The sequence below is a fragment of the Terrapene carolina genome, unplaced genomic scaffold, assembly GCF_002925995.2.
Source record: "Terrapene carolina triunguis isolate 2854851 unplaced genomic scaffold, T_m_triunguis-2.0 Scaffold68, whole genome shotgun sequence".
Taxonomy (NCBI): domain Eukaryota; kingdom Metazoa; phylum Chordata; order Testudines; family Emydidae; genus Terrapene; species Terrapene triunguis.
This window is the reverse complement of record NW_020664419.1, coordinates 61123983-61140236: the sequence shown is the minus strand read 5'-3', so window position 1 is coordinate 61140236 and position 16254 is coordinate 61123983. Positions and strand designations below refer to the sequence as shown.

Sequence of the window (16254 nt, the reverse complement as noted above, 5' to 3'; positions counted from 1 at the left end):
CCAGAATTCATGAACTGGGACAATGTCTGTACAACTTATAGTATGCCTGCACCCCATGTGCTTGAGATAGGAGATTTTAGCTAGCAGTGTCCATCTGTTTTGCTCATGCATGCTGAGTAATGTGCCTCATACCAAGGGTATACAGGGCAGTGCAGAACTAACTGCCACTCTAGTTTCTTTGCCATCTTGGAGCCTGAAAGTATAGCATGACTCCAAAGCAGAGGGGAAGGAGGGTGGGCTATGGAATATAAATATGAAAGCATCTCAAAGAACTCCAGTTACTGCACAGGTAAGTAACGTTTCTTCTTCAGATGCTTCTCCATATGTGCATTCCATTCTAGGTTACCCCCAAGCAGAGACCTAAATTAAGGTGTTGGATGCTCAGTGTCTTATCTAAAAAGAGACTGAAGGAATGCTCTACCAAAAGAAATGCCTGCTTTAGATCCTTCTGTCATAGTATAGTGGTTACTAAGGTGTGTATGGAACCGCAGGTGGAAGCGTTACAAATATTAATTATGGTTTTTTTTTTCCAAAGTAGCAGCTGATGCCACCTATTTCCTAGGGGAATGGGCCCTGACAACACTCAGTAGACCTAGTTTAGTCAATTCATGACGCCCTGAAACCCACCTTAACAGCTTCCGAGTAGAAATACGATGGCTTTCATCCTTTCAGCAAAGGAAACGAAGAGTCTTGATGAAGATCTAAAGGGTTTTGTCCTCTGAAGGTAAAAGACAAGGACCTTCAAATATCCAGGGTCTATAATCTCACTTCAGCATGTTTACGAACAGGGCTTTGGAAAAAATATGGGTAAATGAATGACCTGATTTAAAGGAAACTCATGAACTTTGGACATGTCTAAGGGATACCTTACCAAATTTAAAAAAACTGTGGGGGCAGCGGTATCAGTCATAAGGGCCCCTATTTCTCCCACTCTCTTTACTGATGTGATAGCTATAAGAAAGGAAGTCTTCATAGACAAGTGCAAGACAGAGCATGAAACCACAGGTTCGAATGGAGATCTCAGGAGATCTGTCAAATTACATTTAGATCCCATATAGAAGATTCCATTCCCTTATAGGCGGAAATATCCTCACTAAGCCTTTAAGAAATCTGATCACAGGTAGGTAGAAAAACACCAAAAACCCATGTAAGTGGGTAGTATGCCCTTATAGCCCCAAGATGTACCCTCAGACAGCTGAGTGATAGACCTAAGGTTGTTGATGACAGCAGATAGTCTAAGATAGTGGGAATTTGCAACTGAAGAGGCGAAAGTCTACATGCTTACACCAGGTGATGAAACGTCTCCATTTTGCATCATGTTTTTTTCTAGTGGAGATATTTTCTGCTGTTGATCAGAATATTTTGAATGCTAGTAGAACATGCTCTTTCTACTTCTGACATGCATCCAAAATTCACAGAGATGAAGTGTGGATAGGTTGGGAAGATAGGTTTGACTCCCATCCTTAGATAAGAGATCTCGTACTAGCAAAAAGAAATGTTGGAGGGCTGCTGGAGAAACATATGAGCTCCAGAAACCAAAATTGTCTTGGCTACCAATACAGAAGTTATGAGGGAAAGTGTGACTACACTGGCCTTTCTGAGCACTCTTGGAAGTAACGGAATTAGTGAATATGTATACCTCAGAAGACAAGACCACAGAATGAGGAACAAATGCACTACAGGTTCTGACCACCTCTGGAACAGAAAGTTGGGCATTTCTTGTTCTTGTGTGTCACAAATAAGTTCACTGAGGTGTGACCCCACTTCTGGAAGACTGACTGAATTACAGAGTTGTGTATCTCCTATTCATGATCTGCTGAACGGTGTCTGCTCAGCTTGTCTGTCAATGGGTTCTGCAGACCCGGTAAGTGAACTGCTCTGAATGTAATGCAATGTCGTATGAACCAATTCCACAGCTGCTCTGCTCTCTACACAGGGGAGATGACGTGCCCCTCCCTGCGTGTGTATATAAAATATGACAGTTGTATTGTCCGTCATAATCTGAATGCAGGCATTTTGGACTGCTCTTAGCTCCAGAATATTTGATGTTCTGTGTGGGTTTCCCAACCCAATATAGATGCATTTGTAACTATCACCTTTGTTGGAAGAGGTGGGGAGAAGGAAACTCCCATGCACAGTGTGGGTTCTTCCACCAATTAAGGGAGACAAACCTCAAGGGACCACTAGTGGCAGGTACAAACTGAGCTTGCTCAGCATATGAACAAACTTCATCCAACCTTGCAGGCAGCGTAAGTGCTACCTGGCATGCAACATTATGAAAGTGCAAGTGGTCATATGGCCTAGTAAGCTGAGAAAAGTCCATGCCAACGTCTGAGGCACTGTCTAAAAAGTAATGTGGTAAGTCCGGCCATAGTCTCAAACCTGTTCTTGAGGTAGATAGGCCCTTGCTGTTTTGGAGGCCAGTACAGCCCCGATAAATTCTATTCATTGTATTGGAATGAAACAGCGCAAGTGTTGACTCGCAGACAGAGATCGAAAGAGATGGAGAATGGTCTGAGCGGAGGTCTGACGTTCTTGGTAAGAGTTCTCTTGACCAACCGGTTGTCTAGGTCAGTGGTCTCCAAACATTTTTGATCGTGCACCCCAATCAGTAAAAAAAAATTTGAGCACGCACCCCCTGCTGCGCCGGCTCTACCATTTTTGCCAAAGCAAAAAAAGAAAAAGAAAAGAAAAAAGCGCTCCTCCTGCCGTGCACCTCCAAGGATCCTCTTGCACACCCCGCTTTGGAGACCACTGGTCTAGGTATGGAAATACTGATATCCCCTGTTTTCTTAAGTGAGCAGCCATTACTGCTATGTCCTTTGTAAATACTCCTGGAACTGTGGATAAACCAAAGGGTAAGATACTGTTTTGGCCTACCACAAACTACAGGAATTTTCTGTGGTGCAACATGAAAATAAGCATCCTGCAGGTTGAAAGCTGCAAACTTATCTTTCATATTTAGCAATGGTAACACAGATATTAAGGTAATCATCCTGAACCTTATATGCTGAATGAAGGTATTGAGTATTCTGAGGTCCAGAACAGGTCTCTAACTTTCCTTCTTCTTGGGTATGAGGAAATATTTGGAACAGAAACCTGGAATAGGACTGAGCAGGGCATGAGGTTGAGCGATTGCAGGGATGATGCTCTCTATGCAAGGAGGCAGCTTCTTAGGTTAATACTTTAGGCCTGGTCTACACTCGGGGAGCGGAAGAGGAGAAATCGATCTAAGTTACGCCACTTCAGTTACGTGAATAACGTAGCTGAAGTCGACGTACTTAGATGTACTCACCGCGGTGTCTTCAGTGCGGTGAGTCGATGGCTGATGCTCCCCCCATCAACACCGCCTGCGCCTCTCGGCCTGGTGGAGTACAGGAGTCGAAAGGAGAGCGCTCGGGGGTCGATTTATCGCGTCTAGACTAGACACGATAAATCGACCCCCGCTGGATCAATCGTTGCCCGCCAATCCAGCGGGTAGTATAGACATGCCCTTGGATGCCTATGTATGAGAGCAGCCACTGCCTCTGCTGCAGGTGATAAACTTTTGATACACAAGAGGTGTGTATATGTCTAATGATTTCAGGTTTACTTTAGAGTTTTTGAGCAAGTGTAACATGCTGTTTTCTCGCCAAACAGCTCTGACCCTTCATACAGCAGGTCTTTTGTAGAGGCCCAGTACTTCACACACTAAAACTTCTCTGAGAGGAAGTCTAGAGAGCAAGTTCTGTGAAAATATGTGGGAAAATCTTCTCCACTATGCTAGGAGTGAATAAAATATATCCAACGCAAAGGGAGAAGCTGCACAGGCAGGGGTGGTAGAAGGTAGGGCCAGCTTTGGGGTAAGTACAGGAGGGGAAGTTGATACCATTGAAGTATTAACCTCCCAAATCAAAGAGATATGCAGCCTTCCTGCTAGTAACAGAGTCACGCTCCTCAGTACAACATCCCTGTACTGATGTTACAGCACCCTAATAGGCACTGATGTCCTGGATATCAGAACCAGACAAGTGGTACACTACATTCCACAAGAGATCCACCACTATCCATTCTAGGCCATGGAGTCTTGGGAGGCAATTTAGACCTCTTCTTAGAGGATTTATGGAGAGATCTGCCTCTAGATTGAGGGAGGTGGATATCCTTCAGCCCTTTCCCCAACATTTCCCTATAGGATTGTTTAGTAGAAGGAGACCTATCTTGTCCCACGTTCTTGCATTACTGGGAGCAGAGCTTGAGGGGCATGCTTTGAACTTGCTGACCAATGAACTGGGGGTGGGGGCTGGGCTGTTGATGGGTCTGGCTCCCTGGTTGGTCCCAAGGAGTAGTCATACATTTTCAGTCTTGTCCCCGGTTTCAATACCCTTTTTGAAAAGGACTTATACACACTGCTTTTTGAGGGGATGAGTGATTCCGATAAACAAAAGACAACACTGAGTGCGTCCATGACTAAGAGGAAATGCTACCTTGCAAGAAGAGCAATATTTGAAGCTAGGTGATTTAGGCTGAGGCATTATCACCCAAAAAGACAAAAAAAAACTAAATGGGCAGCAGGGGGAGTGAAAGCTTCCTCAAAGCGAATGAAACCTATCAAAAATTATAAACAGCTATAAAATGATAATCATCAACAGGCAAATCACTAGTCTAACATTAAATAACCACTATGTGCAGCAATAAAATAATAAGAGCTAACTATAGGAGTGCAGGACACTGAGCACTACATCGCAGTCGTGGGCAGTGAGAAGGAATTGCAATGGTGGTTAGTCCTGCATTGTCCTTTATACCCTTGGTTTGGGATACAGTGGTAGCCAAAGGTGCATGAATAGACTGAACAGTCACCGCTAACTAAATATCTCCAATATCCAGCACAAGCGGCTCATGTGCACCTGGAGTGAAATACACATGGACATGCATTCTAAGAACCACCATCATTGATGGGGTGCCACATGAACATAAGGGTCCCTTGTGGTCTTTTGCGGGGTCTCTGCTGCCCCTGACTGACGCTCCTTAGTTTGCCCGAGCAGGGCAGTTATTGGACCCTCAGCTCTAATTAAATCTAGAAGTATGTTTCAGTCTCTTGGCTGTGTTCGTGGAGGCAGTCTGGTGCAAGGGTGTTACCCATTTGCTGTCTCAGGCTGTTCTGCCTACCTTTCCTTCTCTGTACTCTCCCCTTTATAGCAGGCTTTGTTTCCTCTACTGGATGAAGTTGTTGGAGCCTGCCTCCATGATTGGCAGCTCTGGCAGCTGCGTGAGGGTGTGGTCAAGCTGTTTGCCTACAAACAGGAGAGGCTCTCCTCCCCCTTCTGTCGAAGCTTAGTATGGGATTTGTAGGCCCCATTACAGTACCCAGTTACGGGGCTGGGGTCTAATATAGGGCAAGACCATGAATATAAAAAGATGGAGAGGGAGGACAAATGTAACTGTAATAAGATCACACAATTACAAGCAAAACAATAATAGGAAACATAGGAAAGGTGCACATTCTAGCTATGAAAACTTGATGGTTACCAATTCTTTAATTCTTTTAATATTCCTGTATTTATTTTCTTATTTTACCAAAACTTGAGTGCTAGGTGTGAAATAGAGTACAATTCTCCAGATATGTGTCTTTTTTTCTGATGTGCAAGCTAGGGTGACCAGACAGCAAGTGTGAAAAATCAGGACAAGGGGTGGGGAGTAATAGGACTCTATATAAGACAAAGCCCCAAATATCGGGACTGTCCCTATAAAAATCGGGACTTCTGGTCACCCTAGTGCAAGCTCTCACTGCACAGTAGTATACTCAATCTCCCTCTGGTGTTCCAGTAGTGAAGCAGCATCTGCTTAATACAGCATTAATCTTCTCATTCTCTCTCCTAACTATTGTATACATTTGTTCAAGTTACACTTGCTTAAGAGAGATGTGAAGGTCGTATGCATATTAAGACAGGTATAGCAATGCTTTATGACACAGTTGGATGAGCTCTTAAAATGCTGGTTAGACGTAAGCTTCAACCACACAATCCCCCCTAGTGATTTAGCGGGGAAATCAGATTGAAGAAGCAGACAGCTTTGTGGGTGCCAAGATCAATTCATCTGGGAAAATAGAAGTAATTCAAGCCACAAGTCACCTCAGCATTTCACTTCCTGAGGGAATACAGTCTAGAGTATTTTTTATAACTAATGGATCCTTCAAAACTAAGTTAATATCAAAGGAAATATTTAAAATTTCAGAATTTATTTTTGCATGTACCTCCATTAGAACGTGGCTTCTTTTTAAACGAGACTGTGTTGACCATGTCCCATTCTGCTTCATAATTATTCTGGTGGTCTAACCCTCGTGGAGATTTTTCTTTAGGGGTTTGTGTCCACTCTACAACTGAACTGGAATCCTAAACAAAATAAAAAAAAAAAGTCAAAAACGAAAACTGAATTTTATCAGTAGCTAATTTCAAGGTTTAAAAAACACAAACACCTTTGGTAAATTGGAATTAAGGTTGAAAGTACAGAGACTTGAGTGTTAAAATCCTCAGAAGAACATAGTTATCAAACAAATATTAGGGGGAAAAAACAAGAAATTCCATGTTAAGTTTAAATTCAAAAGAAACCCAAACATTTGAAATTCATAGAAAAAGATAGTGAAGATCACCCAAATAATCTTAAATCTGCCCAACTAGAGATGCACTAAGAACAAGTAGAAATTTTAAAACAACCTTACCTATTCATAATTGACAAATTGATTTCATCCCAGTAATGACATATGTATCGTTTATTACTCTAAATTGTACAATGCTTGAGCCACTTCCACCGTTCTTTACAACCATAGATAACAGAAAAGGATGCATTTTAACAACTCCAGGTTAAATAAATAGTATTTTAAAAGCAATCATTCCCAACTCCCCGCAAAGATTCCATGCGTCAATTATACAATAGTAAGAAACAGAATTGGCCTTTGTTCTAAATCAAGATCACAGCATTAAGGCAGCAACACAGAAAGAGTAAAAGTTATTAAGATGGCAAAGCATTACACTTTGCATTGAAGACAGCTATGTATGAAGTCAATTATAAAATCAAATGCTTTCATAGGTGCTGGAACTTGAAGTGATTTTCATCATATACAGGGTTTGCAGTCTGATTCAATGGCTCTCAGCACCCCCCACAAGAAAAATGGTTCCAGCACTCCTGAATGCTTTGTGATTCTGTTTCAGAATTCCACTTTCAAAAGTATACACATACAGAGTTTTCTCCAAATGTAAAGCGTGGTTCGATCCTGTAAAGTGACTTTGTAACAAGGGCCCTGGGGGGAACCAGATTAATTATTCTTCATAATCTCCATATCAAATCTGATCATTCTGCAAGTAGACAGACATTTTTCTAGCTGTGAGCCCAACAAACTTACCAGAGGCTCTGAGACAAGTTGAGTTCTACCCACCGTGTTTATCACCACCAATAAAAAAGGCTCTGCAAGCTGAATTAGGCCTTCTGGTATCCTATGCCATACCACTGTCTGCAGATTATGTCATCAATGACAATATGCACAAACCCACTGGTGATGTATAAAATGAGAAGAACTCATGCTGACTGTCAAAAGTCCATGGTTAGTTTGCTGGACCAGCAACTTGCAAGTTTGTTTGCTTAATCTGAGCAAGTTTGATACAGAAATCTGTAAAACACAGTAAATATGGAATCCCACAATGCCCTTCTTTTAATGTCACATTTTTAGGATCGAACCACAGTTTAAGATGTCCACAGTTTTAGACCTCTTTATCCCTATTAAAACAAAAAACGTTATGCTTGTGACACCGTCACTGTTTCATTGTTTTGGCTTTTTCAAATGTAAAACCTTAAAAAAAGTCCAAACAACAATATATTCTACACAGTAGGTATGAACTGGTCTTAAAATTTTTTGCCAGAGGCCAGTATGAAAGAGGAGCCTCCTCCTACATCTCCTGAGGCCCAGGAGCAACACTGTGGTGAGAATCCAGAACAAATTTCCAATGGCAAGTTGGAATTTTCAACTGCTTAGGAAGGAGAGAGTGCAATGGTTTCAAAAAGAGCAGCACTCTCACTTTCTTCTCCACGCTCTAGTTGCCTGGCTGCAAGGAAAGAATCTAATACTATACCTAACCCAACTCTCCTGGTTACTCCAAAGGGGAAGACTGCCTCTACTACTTTGCTCTCTACTCAACCCTCTGGCTGTGCAAGGGTTGAGATATGGTTTCTTTCCATGAATAGTTCCCCTGTTTGTCTCTGCTGCTGCTTATAACTTTCTTAAAGTAGTAACAGAGTGAGACTGGCATTTTTGCTAGTTCCACTGCTGTCCATAAAGCAGAAGGAGGCCGGGGGGGGAAAACAACTATCTGCTGCTGCTTAGGAAAGTTATTAGAAGCAAAGGAGACACTGGAGTAGTCTGTCAGCAGACTCCGGAAGACAAGACTAAATTAGTATACATTTAGTACAGGGGTAGGCAACCTATGGCACGCATGCCAAAGGCAGCACGCGAGCTGATTTTCAGTGGCACTCACACTGTCCGGGTCCTGGCCACCGGTCTGGGGGGCTCTGCATTTTAGTTTAATTTTAAATTAAGCTTCTTAAACATTTTAAAAACCTTATTTACTTTACATACAACAATAGTTTAGTTATATATTATAGACCTATAGAAAGAGACCTTCTAAAAACGTTTAAATGTTTTACTGGCACGCGAAAACTTAAATTAGAGTGAATAAATGAAGACTCAGCACACCACTTCTGAAAGGTTGCCGACCCCTGATTTAGTATGTTATCTTCACAACTAAGGGGATAGCAACAATTTTTTTAATTTTAAAATTTAATTTTTTAAAAAAGTTCTATAGAAATTGGTGGCTTAGGCCTCCTCTTAACAGGGAAAGCTTCCTAGCAGTGTATAAGGCTTTGTCTACACTACACAATTTTGTCAACAAAAGTCAGCTTTCATCAACAAAATAGTGAGGTGTACACACTACAATGCTCCTATCGCTGATTTAACTCTCCTGCTACGCCGACAAAATAAAACCAGTTTGACGAGCAGCATAGACCTTTTTGCAGCAAAGTTAGATTGATGCAGTGTCAGTGCACACACTGCACTTGGTTATGTCGCCATAAATGGCCTCCAGGTGGTGCACCATACTGACTGCTCTGGTCAGCAGTTCAAACTCTGCTGCCAGGTACACAGGCATCTGCCCTTCACCCTTAAAAGGACCAGGAAATTTTGAAATTCCACTTCCTGTTTGCTCAGCCTGGACAGCTCACATGGCATCTTTCCAGTTCACCATGGCAGCTTCATGCACCAAATGATCTCCCACATGGAGTACATCAGAGTTGTTGGTTCTACTGGAGAGGAAGCTGTGCAATCATAGCTCCGCTCCAGCTGTAGGAACTTCAATACATACAGAAGATTTCTCACGGCATGTTGGAGAAGGGCTACAAATGGAACACGAATCAGTGCCGTGCAAAGATCAATGAGCTGAGGAAGGCATACCAGAAGGCAAGAGAGTCAAATCATTGCTCTAGTGCTACACCAAAGACCTGCCGCTTCTATAAAGAGCTGGACGCCATCCTCGACGGCGACCCCATCTCCATGAGCCCCGTGGATACTTCAGGGGAACTGAAGACAGTGGCCAGCGACCTCAACCCCGAGGACGAAGTGATGGACGAGGAAGTGGAATTGGAGGATGAGAGGGGACAGGTGACAAGGTTGTCTGGGATCATGGCAAGTCAGGACCTCTTCTTGACCCCAGAGGGTTCAGGCCAGTTTTAGCACTCTGTGGTGTGCATGATGCAGGAGAGGGGAGTTCTAATAAGTGCTCATTTTGATTTGATACTGCTCGGTTACATGAGGTAGAGCTGTCCTTTGCTTCGTTATATGCTAGAAGTTGCTTAAGGGATAGAAATGTACAAGACTAGTTGTGTTTGCATCTCCTTCCCATTCCCCTTTGCAGGTATGCAATGGGGGCTCTGAGGAACAGTGTGTTAATGCACACAGATTTCATGGGAATCCTCCAGAGAGATTTCTAGGAAACTTTCCTGGAGGTACTCGCCAATCCTCTGCTGAAGGTTCCTTGGCAGAGCTGCTTTGTCCCTTCCCCCCGTTGTAGGAAACTTTTCCGCGGCCACTGGCAATCACTTTTCCAGGGACCAAAGTGGCACACAGGCAAGCAGCATAGGAACCAAGTCTGAAGCCGCACACATGCAAGAGATGCACCCTTGCATCCTTTCTCACCCTCAGGAGTGAGATATTGGCTTCAATGACTCCCGTCTGTGGAAAATGGTGGCAGAATTTACAATATTGTCCCTAGTCACCTGCAGTGATCCCCTTAAAAAACCACCTAGACCCTTCACCAATCTTGGAAGACTGCCCCAACCCCCCAGGCCAAACTCACCATGTTTAGGGCAGTTGCCGAGCTGTGTGCTTGCCCAGGGACAGTGAAAAAAAGGTTTATTTATTATGATTCAATGCTCCGAGTGCACTCACAATTAGATCCCTGTGCGAATACAAAAATGTGGATTCGCATCCGCAAGAATCAACTTGTACCCGAACTGTGATTCGCACTCTGTCTTTAATCTATATACACATCTGCACCAGCATGCTACCTCACAGTGTCTCTTAGGAGTAGCATTGTGTGAGTGTATGTATACTGTATAAAAAAAAGCTATATGGCTTAAAAATGTGCACACTATTATTTTAAACAATCTTATTATATAACAGGCATCAAAACAAATAGCCTTTTACATTAAAAATAATAAATTTCTCAAGTCAATAATGCTCAAAACCACAAACTGAACTATAAAATAAAGAAGTCCCCCCCCCAATTTAGCTTGTGATTTATAAAGTCATCACACTGAGAGTTTCTTTGTACCAGCCACTGTGGAAGCATGCAGGGGAATACTATCACAGGCTACAGAGCTCAATTTTTGCGGGGCTCGTGGGCAACCCCGGCACCTCTTGGTTTGGCAAGTCATCCTCCTAGGGGGGCTGCGAGGAGCAATGACAGGTCAATTTCCCCACATTGACACAGGAGGGGGGTGCAGGAATGAGGAACCCAGGAGGGGGGTGAAGATGCTTTCCGGCTGCCTAGCAATGTTTAATTTTAACCAGGGCTGAGCCCCAGAACCTCTTAACTTGGCAAGTCATCCTCTGCACCCTCCTCGGAGGCTGTGAGCGAGGGAGAGGAGCAACGACAGCAGGCACTCCGGGACTCCAGGTCAGTTTCCCCAGGGGGGTGCAGCAGGGGGGTGCAAGGATTAGGGGCGAAGAGGGGTGTGCATGGGTGAGGGGCACAGGAGTGGGGTGGAAGTGCTCTCCAGTTGCCCAGCCAGTGATTAATTTGTGCTGTATCAGGTCAGTTAGAGAAGGAGGCTGCTGCTTCTGCAAAGTAAATCAGTATGGATTCCTGACTTACTTTGCAGAAGCAGCTGCCTCCATCTCCAACTGACCTGATGTGGAAATGAAGTCGGGAGAGGTTTCCTAAACTGCTTGACTGCGTAAACTGAGGCGATAGGAGCATGGGGAATTTCACTGCCTGTCTTGATCTATCACCTCCCCTTTCTCTTCATGGGGCGTGGGGAGGAAGGGAATATAGGCTCTGGAAGGCAGGGAAGTAGCGTCATAGGCTATGAGCTGCAGACAGCTGCTTCCCTGCCTCTGAAATCCTATATTTAGAGCCCTAAAATACATACAAAATTTGTATGTGTATCCAATCCGGCATCCACAAAAATGGTCCGCAGATATCCACATCCGCGGATGGGGACATCCATGGATATAAAGCTGATATCCGCAGATTTGCAGGACTCTACTCACGATCATGCCTCTGTTTATTGTTTCTTGAGCTTCTGCAGTTGTGGCCTTGAGGGCAATCCCCTACACACCAGCAGAGTGCCTCCGCTAGATAAGGAAGCGACCCAGGAAGAGTAAGAACATGTTTCGAGAGATGCTCCAATTGTCTGACGCCAGAGATCAAGATCACAGGATATGAAGAGAGACCATCAATTAAAAATTAAGAGTAGATGGCCAGGAGTGAATGATAAAAGTGATGGAGGACCAAAAGAGATGCTGAAGTCTCTAATCGCACTCAGGCAGAACACATGCATGCTCACCCACCCCGCCCCGCAGCCCATATAGAACTGCCTGCCATGCCCTCCCCAAACTCCACCCACACATTTCTTGCATCTTTCCAGCCCCTCACAGTACCCTGTTCACTCCACCCCTTCAGACAGGTTCCATCCAATGATAGCTGGACTTACACACAGCTATGAGAGCCTCCATCAAGAGAGTTACGTCCCTACCAAGAAAGCATTTTTGTTATTGCTGTTTAACAAAGATTGATTTTATTTCCAGAGAGTTCCTTTTTATTTGTCTCCTACACACGGTGGTTGCTGCTAGAATTAATACACAGTGGCAATTGGCACATTTGCAGACTACAAATCACAGTCAGGAAGGAATCATCAAAATTTTCATTCCACGCAGCAAGTAAACAAAGCATGGCAGAATGCTTTACAAAGAGAGACATTACTGGGGCAAATTGTCAAAATTCGAATAGCTCTCCAGTGAGCACCTCTAATAGCCCTGTATCTGGCTGCTCAAAATCAGCAGCCAGGCGATCCGCCACCACACTCCACCCCGGGAAAATGTTTCACCTTTAGCTTCACACATTATGCAGCATACAGCAGGCTGCTATGAGCATGGGAATATTTTCCTCATTGAGCTTTGTTTTAGTAGATACCAAGCTAATACAGTTAAAGCCTAGAGGCTTTAATCAAGATATTTTCTTTCCTAGACTTAAATCATTTTAGTTAGGATGTGTGAGCTAACATCCTAACACAACATCTTTAAACCCTTGTCTAAGCAGAGCCATAAAGGTAGCACTCCCCTCTTTCATATTCTGAAGACCAAGTTTCATTGGATCCTAGCACCCTCCACTCAGACGGCAAAACATAACTGTCTTTTTGTTCTGTTTTTACAGAGCATTGCATAATGAGGTCCAGGACTAGGGCTCCTAAACACTACAATAACAAAAAAATAACTACCACCTTGAATAAATAAACTTCCAGTTTTAGGCTCATCTAGCTAAATTTAACAGATGAACAATACATACAAAACCTGCAGAGAGAGATGAAAAGGTGAATGCCAGTAATTAATAAGCATACCTTTCCAGCACAGAGGATATTGGAAGAGTCCAAAGTATCATCCGATGGTCTCCAGTCTACTATTACTTCAGCTTCCTACAATACAAGTTACACTTATGCATCAAACACAAACTCAGTAAGATTATAATTAAGAAAATGCAGATCTACCTATTTATGCAAAGAATTACGTATGTTTACTTTATACATACATTATTTTAGGTAACATCATGGTGTTCATTAACAAAAACAAACATTGAGGATTTTTCTTTTAATATTTTAAACTTGTGAAGGTATGTTAGATGCATTGAAGGTAAATGTAAGAAAAAAAAATCTAACAACTGTATCAAATGATTACCTTTTCTATGACACGTAGTACTCCTGATATTATACTGTCCTGGTCATCATTTTTTGCACAGGATGAATGAATGAAAACCCCTTCTTGTTCATACACAACCTGTAAAAACGAAAAACAAAAATGGATCAACTTCTTATTTTAATGGCAGAGCAACATTTCGACCAGTGATCTCCAAACTTTTTTGATCGCACACCCCTATCAGTAAAAAATTTTTGAGCACGCACCCCCTGCCGCGCCAGCTCTCCCATTTTTGCCGAAGCAAAAAAAAAAAAAAAAGCGCTCCTCCTGCCACGCACCCCGAAGGATCCTCTTGCGCACCCCACTTTGGAGACCACTGATTTAGACAACACAAGTACCTAGACAGATAATAAAGGGGAAACTATACTCAGAGTATTACTGTCATGTCCTAAAAATCACGTTTACAGCACCAAAATGGTACTATACAATTAATTTGATCTATAATTTTGATTTGCCCTGCAATTCAAAATTAATACTGCTGCACAGACACAAAACGTGAGTTTCCACAGTCTTATTCTGGACAAAGAAATGGTTGTTGCACAAAATGCTTGATTTCAACTTCAATATATTGAAAGATTAATCTATAGGCTCAATGAAATACTGTAGTACAAAGTTACTTTGGAAGAATTTTAGATCATTAAAATTGATCTGAATGGTGATCTTTGAATGTATCTTATTATTTGACTACTATGATGTAAATTTAAGCGCACCAAAAGTTAAAGACTTACTTACTGTGTAAACTGTTTCTGATGAATGAGATTAGATTTTCCCATATATACAAATATTATTTGCAAAAATCTAAACACAGTGTTCTCCTCTGCCAAGATTCAGCATGATCTCCTGTGCTGCTTGATATAAATAACCTTAATCAAAAGTCTACCAAAGGGAATGAAAATCAGGGTTGTTGTGAACCTGAACAAACCCACTCATTTGGCTGAGGAACCGAGTGAAAAAACCCCAAACGCTCAATACTAAGGTTTTGAGAAGTGAAACATACAACATTATGTGATTCATTTTGTGGACATATTTGTTCCTCAGATATAAAACAGCATGCATTGTTCAAAATGGAGAAATGTACACTTCTGGAAATAAAATGCAATAATCCTCTCTTCTAACTAGCTCAGCCTTTTGTATCTGTGCTAAAATACCAATACCCTTTCACAAACTTAATTGCTTTTGAAAAGTTGTTGCCAACTTAGCTACTTTGTCACTAGATTTAGCGACCTTTTGGTTTCCCTAGTGAGAAAATAAGTGTCAAAGTGACCAGTGACAAATCTAGCAACTTTCACTGACAATTACAGTGACATTCAGAGAAAGAAGTCACCAGTATGTAGAGTCAAAAAATCATTCACAAGCAGCTCAGTAGTGTTAATAAAATCCATTCCATGCTCTTTGCACACCAAGTCAATGTCATTACATCTCAATTGAGCATGTCCTCAGAAGGAATCACATTCCAGGGCTTCTTGGGCTGAGATCACTATAATCTGCAGGCAAGGAAAAGAAGTCTGTGGAGGCTAATTAAATACTTTGCTAAAGCCAAGCGTACTTTGGAGAGAGCAGCACATTAGCCAGCGCTTATTTTACCCAAATGTGTTCTTTCTTGCTGCTCCATAATAGGTAGCACACCCTGTGATGCAGGGAAAACTGGCTAATGAAGTGGGCATGGTGTGGGAGGCAGGTTAGCTAGGGAAGAGAGCTGCACGGATGGAAGTTGTGGTGGTATGAGACAGGGCCATGCGTAGTAAGGGATGAAGCCCTTACTGCAGGATCAAAGGTAGAACTAGCTTGATTTCAGCTCCCCTTTACTCTTTCCCATGGCTTGACCTTGGGTTAGCTGCCCAGCTGTTTTCAGAAATCAAATCCTAGAAGTGGGGGGAGGGGTCTGGCTAGCTATTTTTGTTTTAAAACTTACTTTCTTAGCTCCCTGCAACACCAAGCTCGGGTCAGGTGCATGCCCCCTTCCCTCTGACTCTGGGCTCTCCATTTCACTAACCTGTCTGCTCAAATCGAGGCTGGCAAGAAAGGGAGGCTCAGCTGAAATTAACCAACCCCAGCCAACCTAGGCAGCAGTGTACAGAGCCTTCCCAATGAGCAGAGAGCTGCAGTTTCCTTCCCAATGAGTGGAGGGCACCCTCCTGATGATGACAGTGTACTGTGGTAGTTGCTTCTGGTGTGCTACAGTAGTAAAAAGAGCATGGAATGGATTTTTAACAACACTATTGAGCTGCTTGTGAATGATTTTGTGACTATACTTGCCTGGACGCGCACATGCATGTATGTAATTCTTTGGAAATTTCGTTGGTGACATTTTTGACTCCTTTTGAGTGCTTAAACAGCTATATCTAGCGACTTTTCAGAGTCTGACTGTGGTCAAATAATAGGCAGTCAGTTGACTGGCTTGCCAAACCTGGCTTTCTGGATTCAGTGGCACCTGATCATGAAAGCTAGATAGAATTTGTGCAGGATTCTAAAACACCACCACTCTTTACTTAGTTAGCATGAGAAATATACACATCTATACAAAATAATCAACACCCCTATATGCATTTCCCTGCCTCGGGTTCCTCACCACTCTGAAGAGTTCTTTGGGCTTGAGCTAAATCCTCTGGAGTGTCTGGAATCCTTCTGTGTATTGCAGCATGGATGGTGTAGCCAGGCTTTGGGGCCTGGGGCCAGAAATTCTAAATCTAGAGTGTCACCAATAAGTGTGGATGCTCAAGCCCTGGCATTACAAATACAGAGTGCGTGGACTCAAGTCCTGATAA

The 16254-nt window shown here is 42.8% G+C and overlaps 1 protein-coding gene across 2 annotated transcripts in view; it reads right to left on the bottom strand.

Annotated features, from left to right (window-relative positions):
• Positions 1-16254, bottom strand: part of TBC1D15 (TBC1 domain family member 15) — a 95902-nt gene that overhangs the window by 66902 nt on the left and 12746 nt on the right. For both annotated transcript variants that reach the window (XM_026648808.2, XM_026648809.2), the window contains exons 2-4: positions 13472-13570; positions 13138-13212; positions 6230-6368 (exon numbers count right to left, since the gene is read on the bottom strand). In XM_026648808.2, the coding sequence (XP_026504593.1) occupies positions 6230-6368; positions 13138-13212; positions 13472-13570 (313 nt within the window). The remainder of the gene's footprint in view (positions 1-6229; positions 6369-13137; positions 13213-13471; positions 13571-16254) is intronic.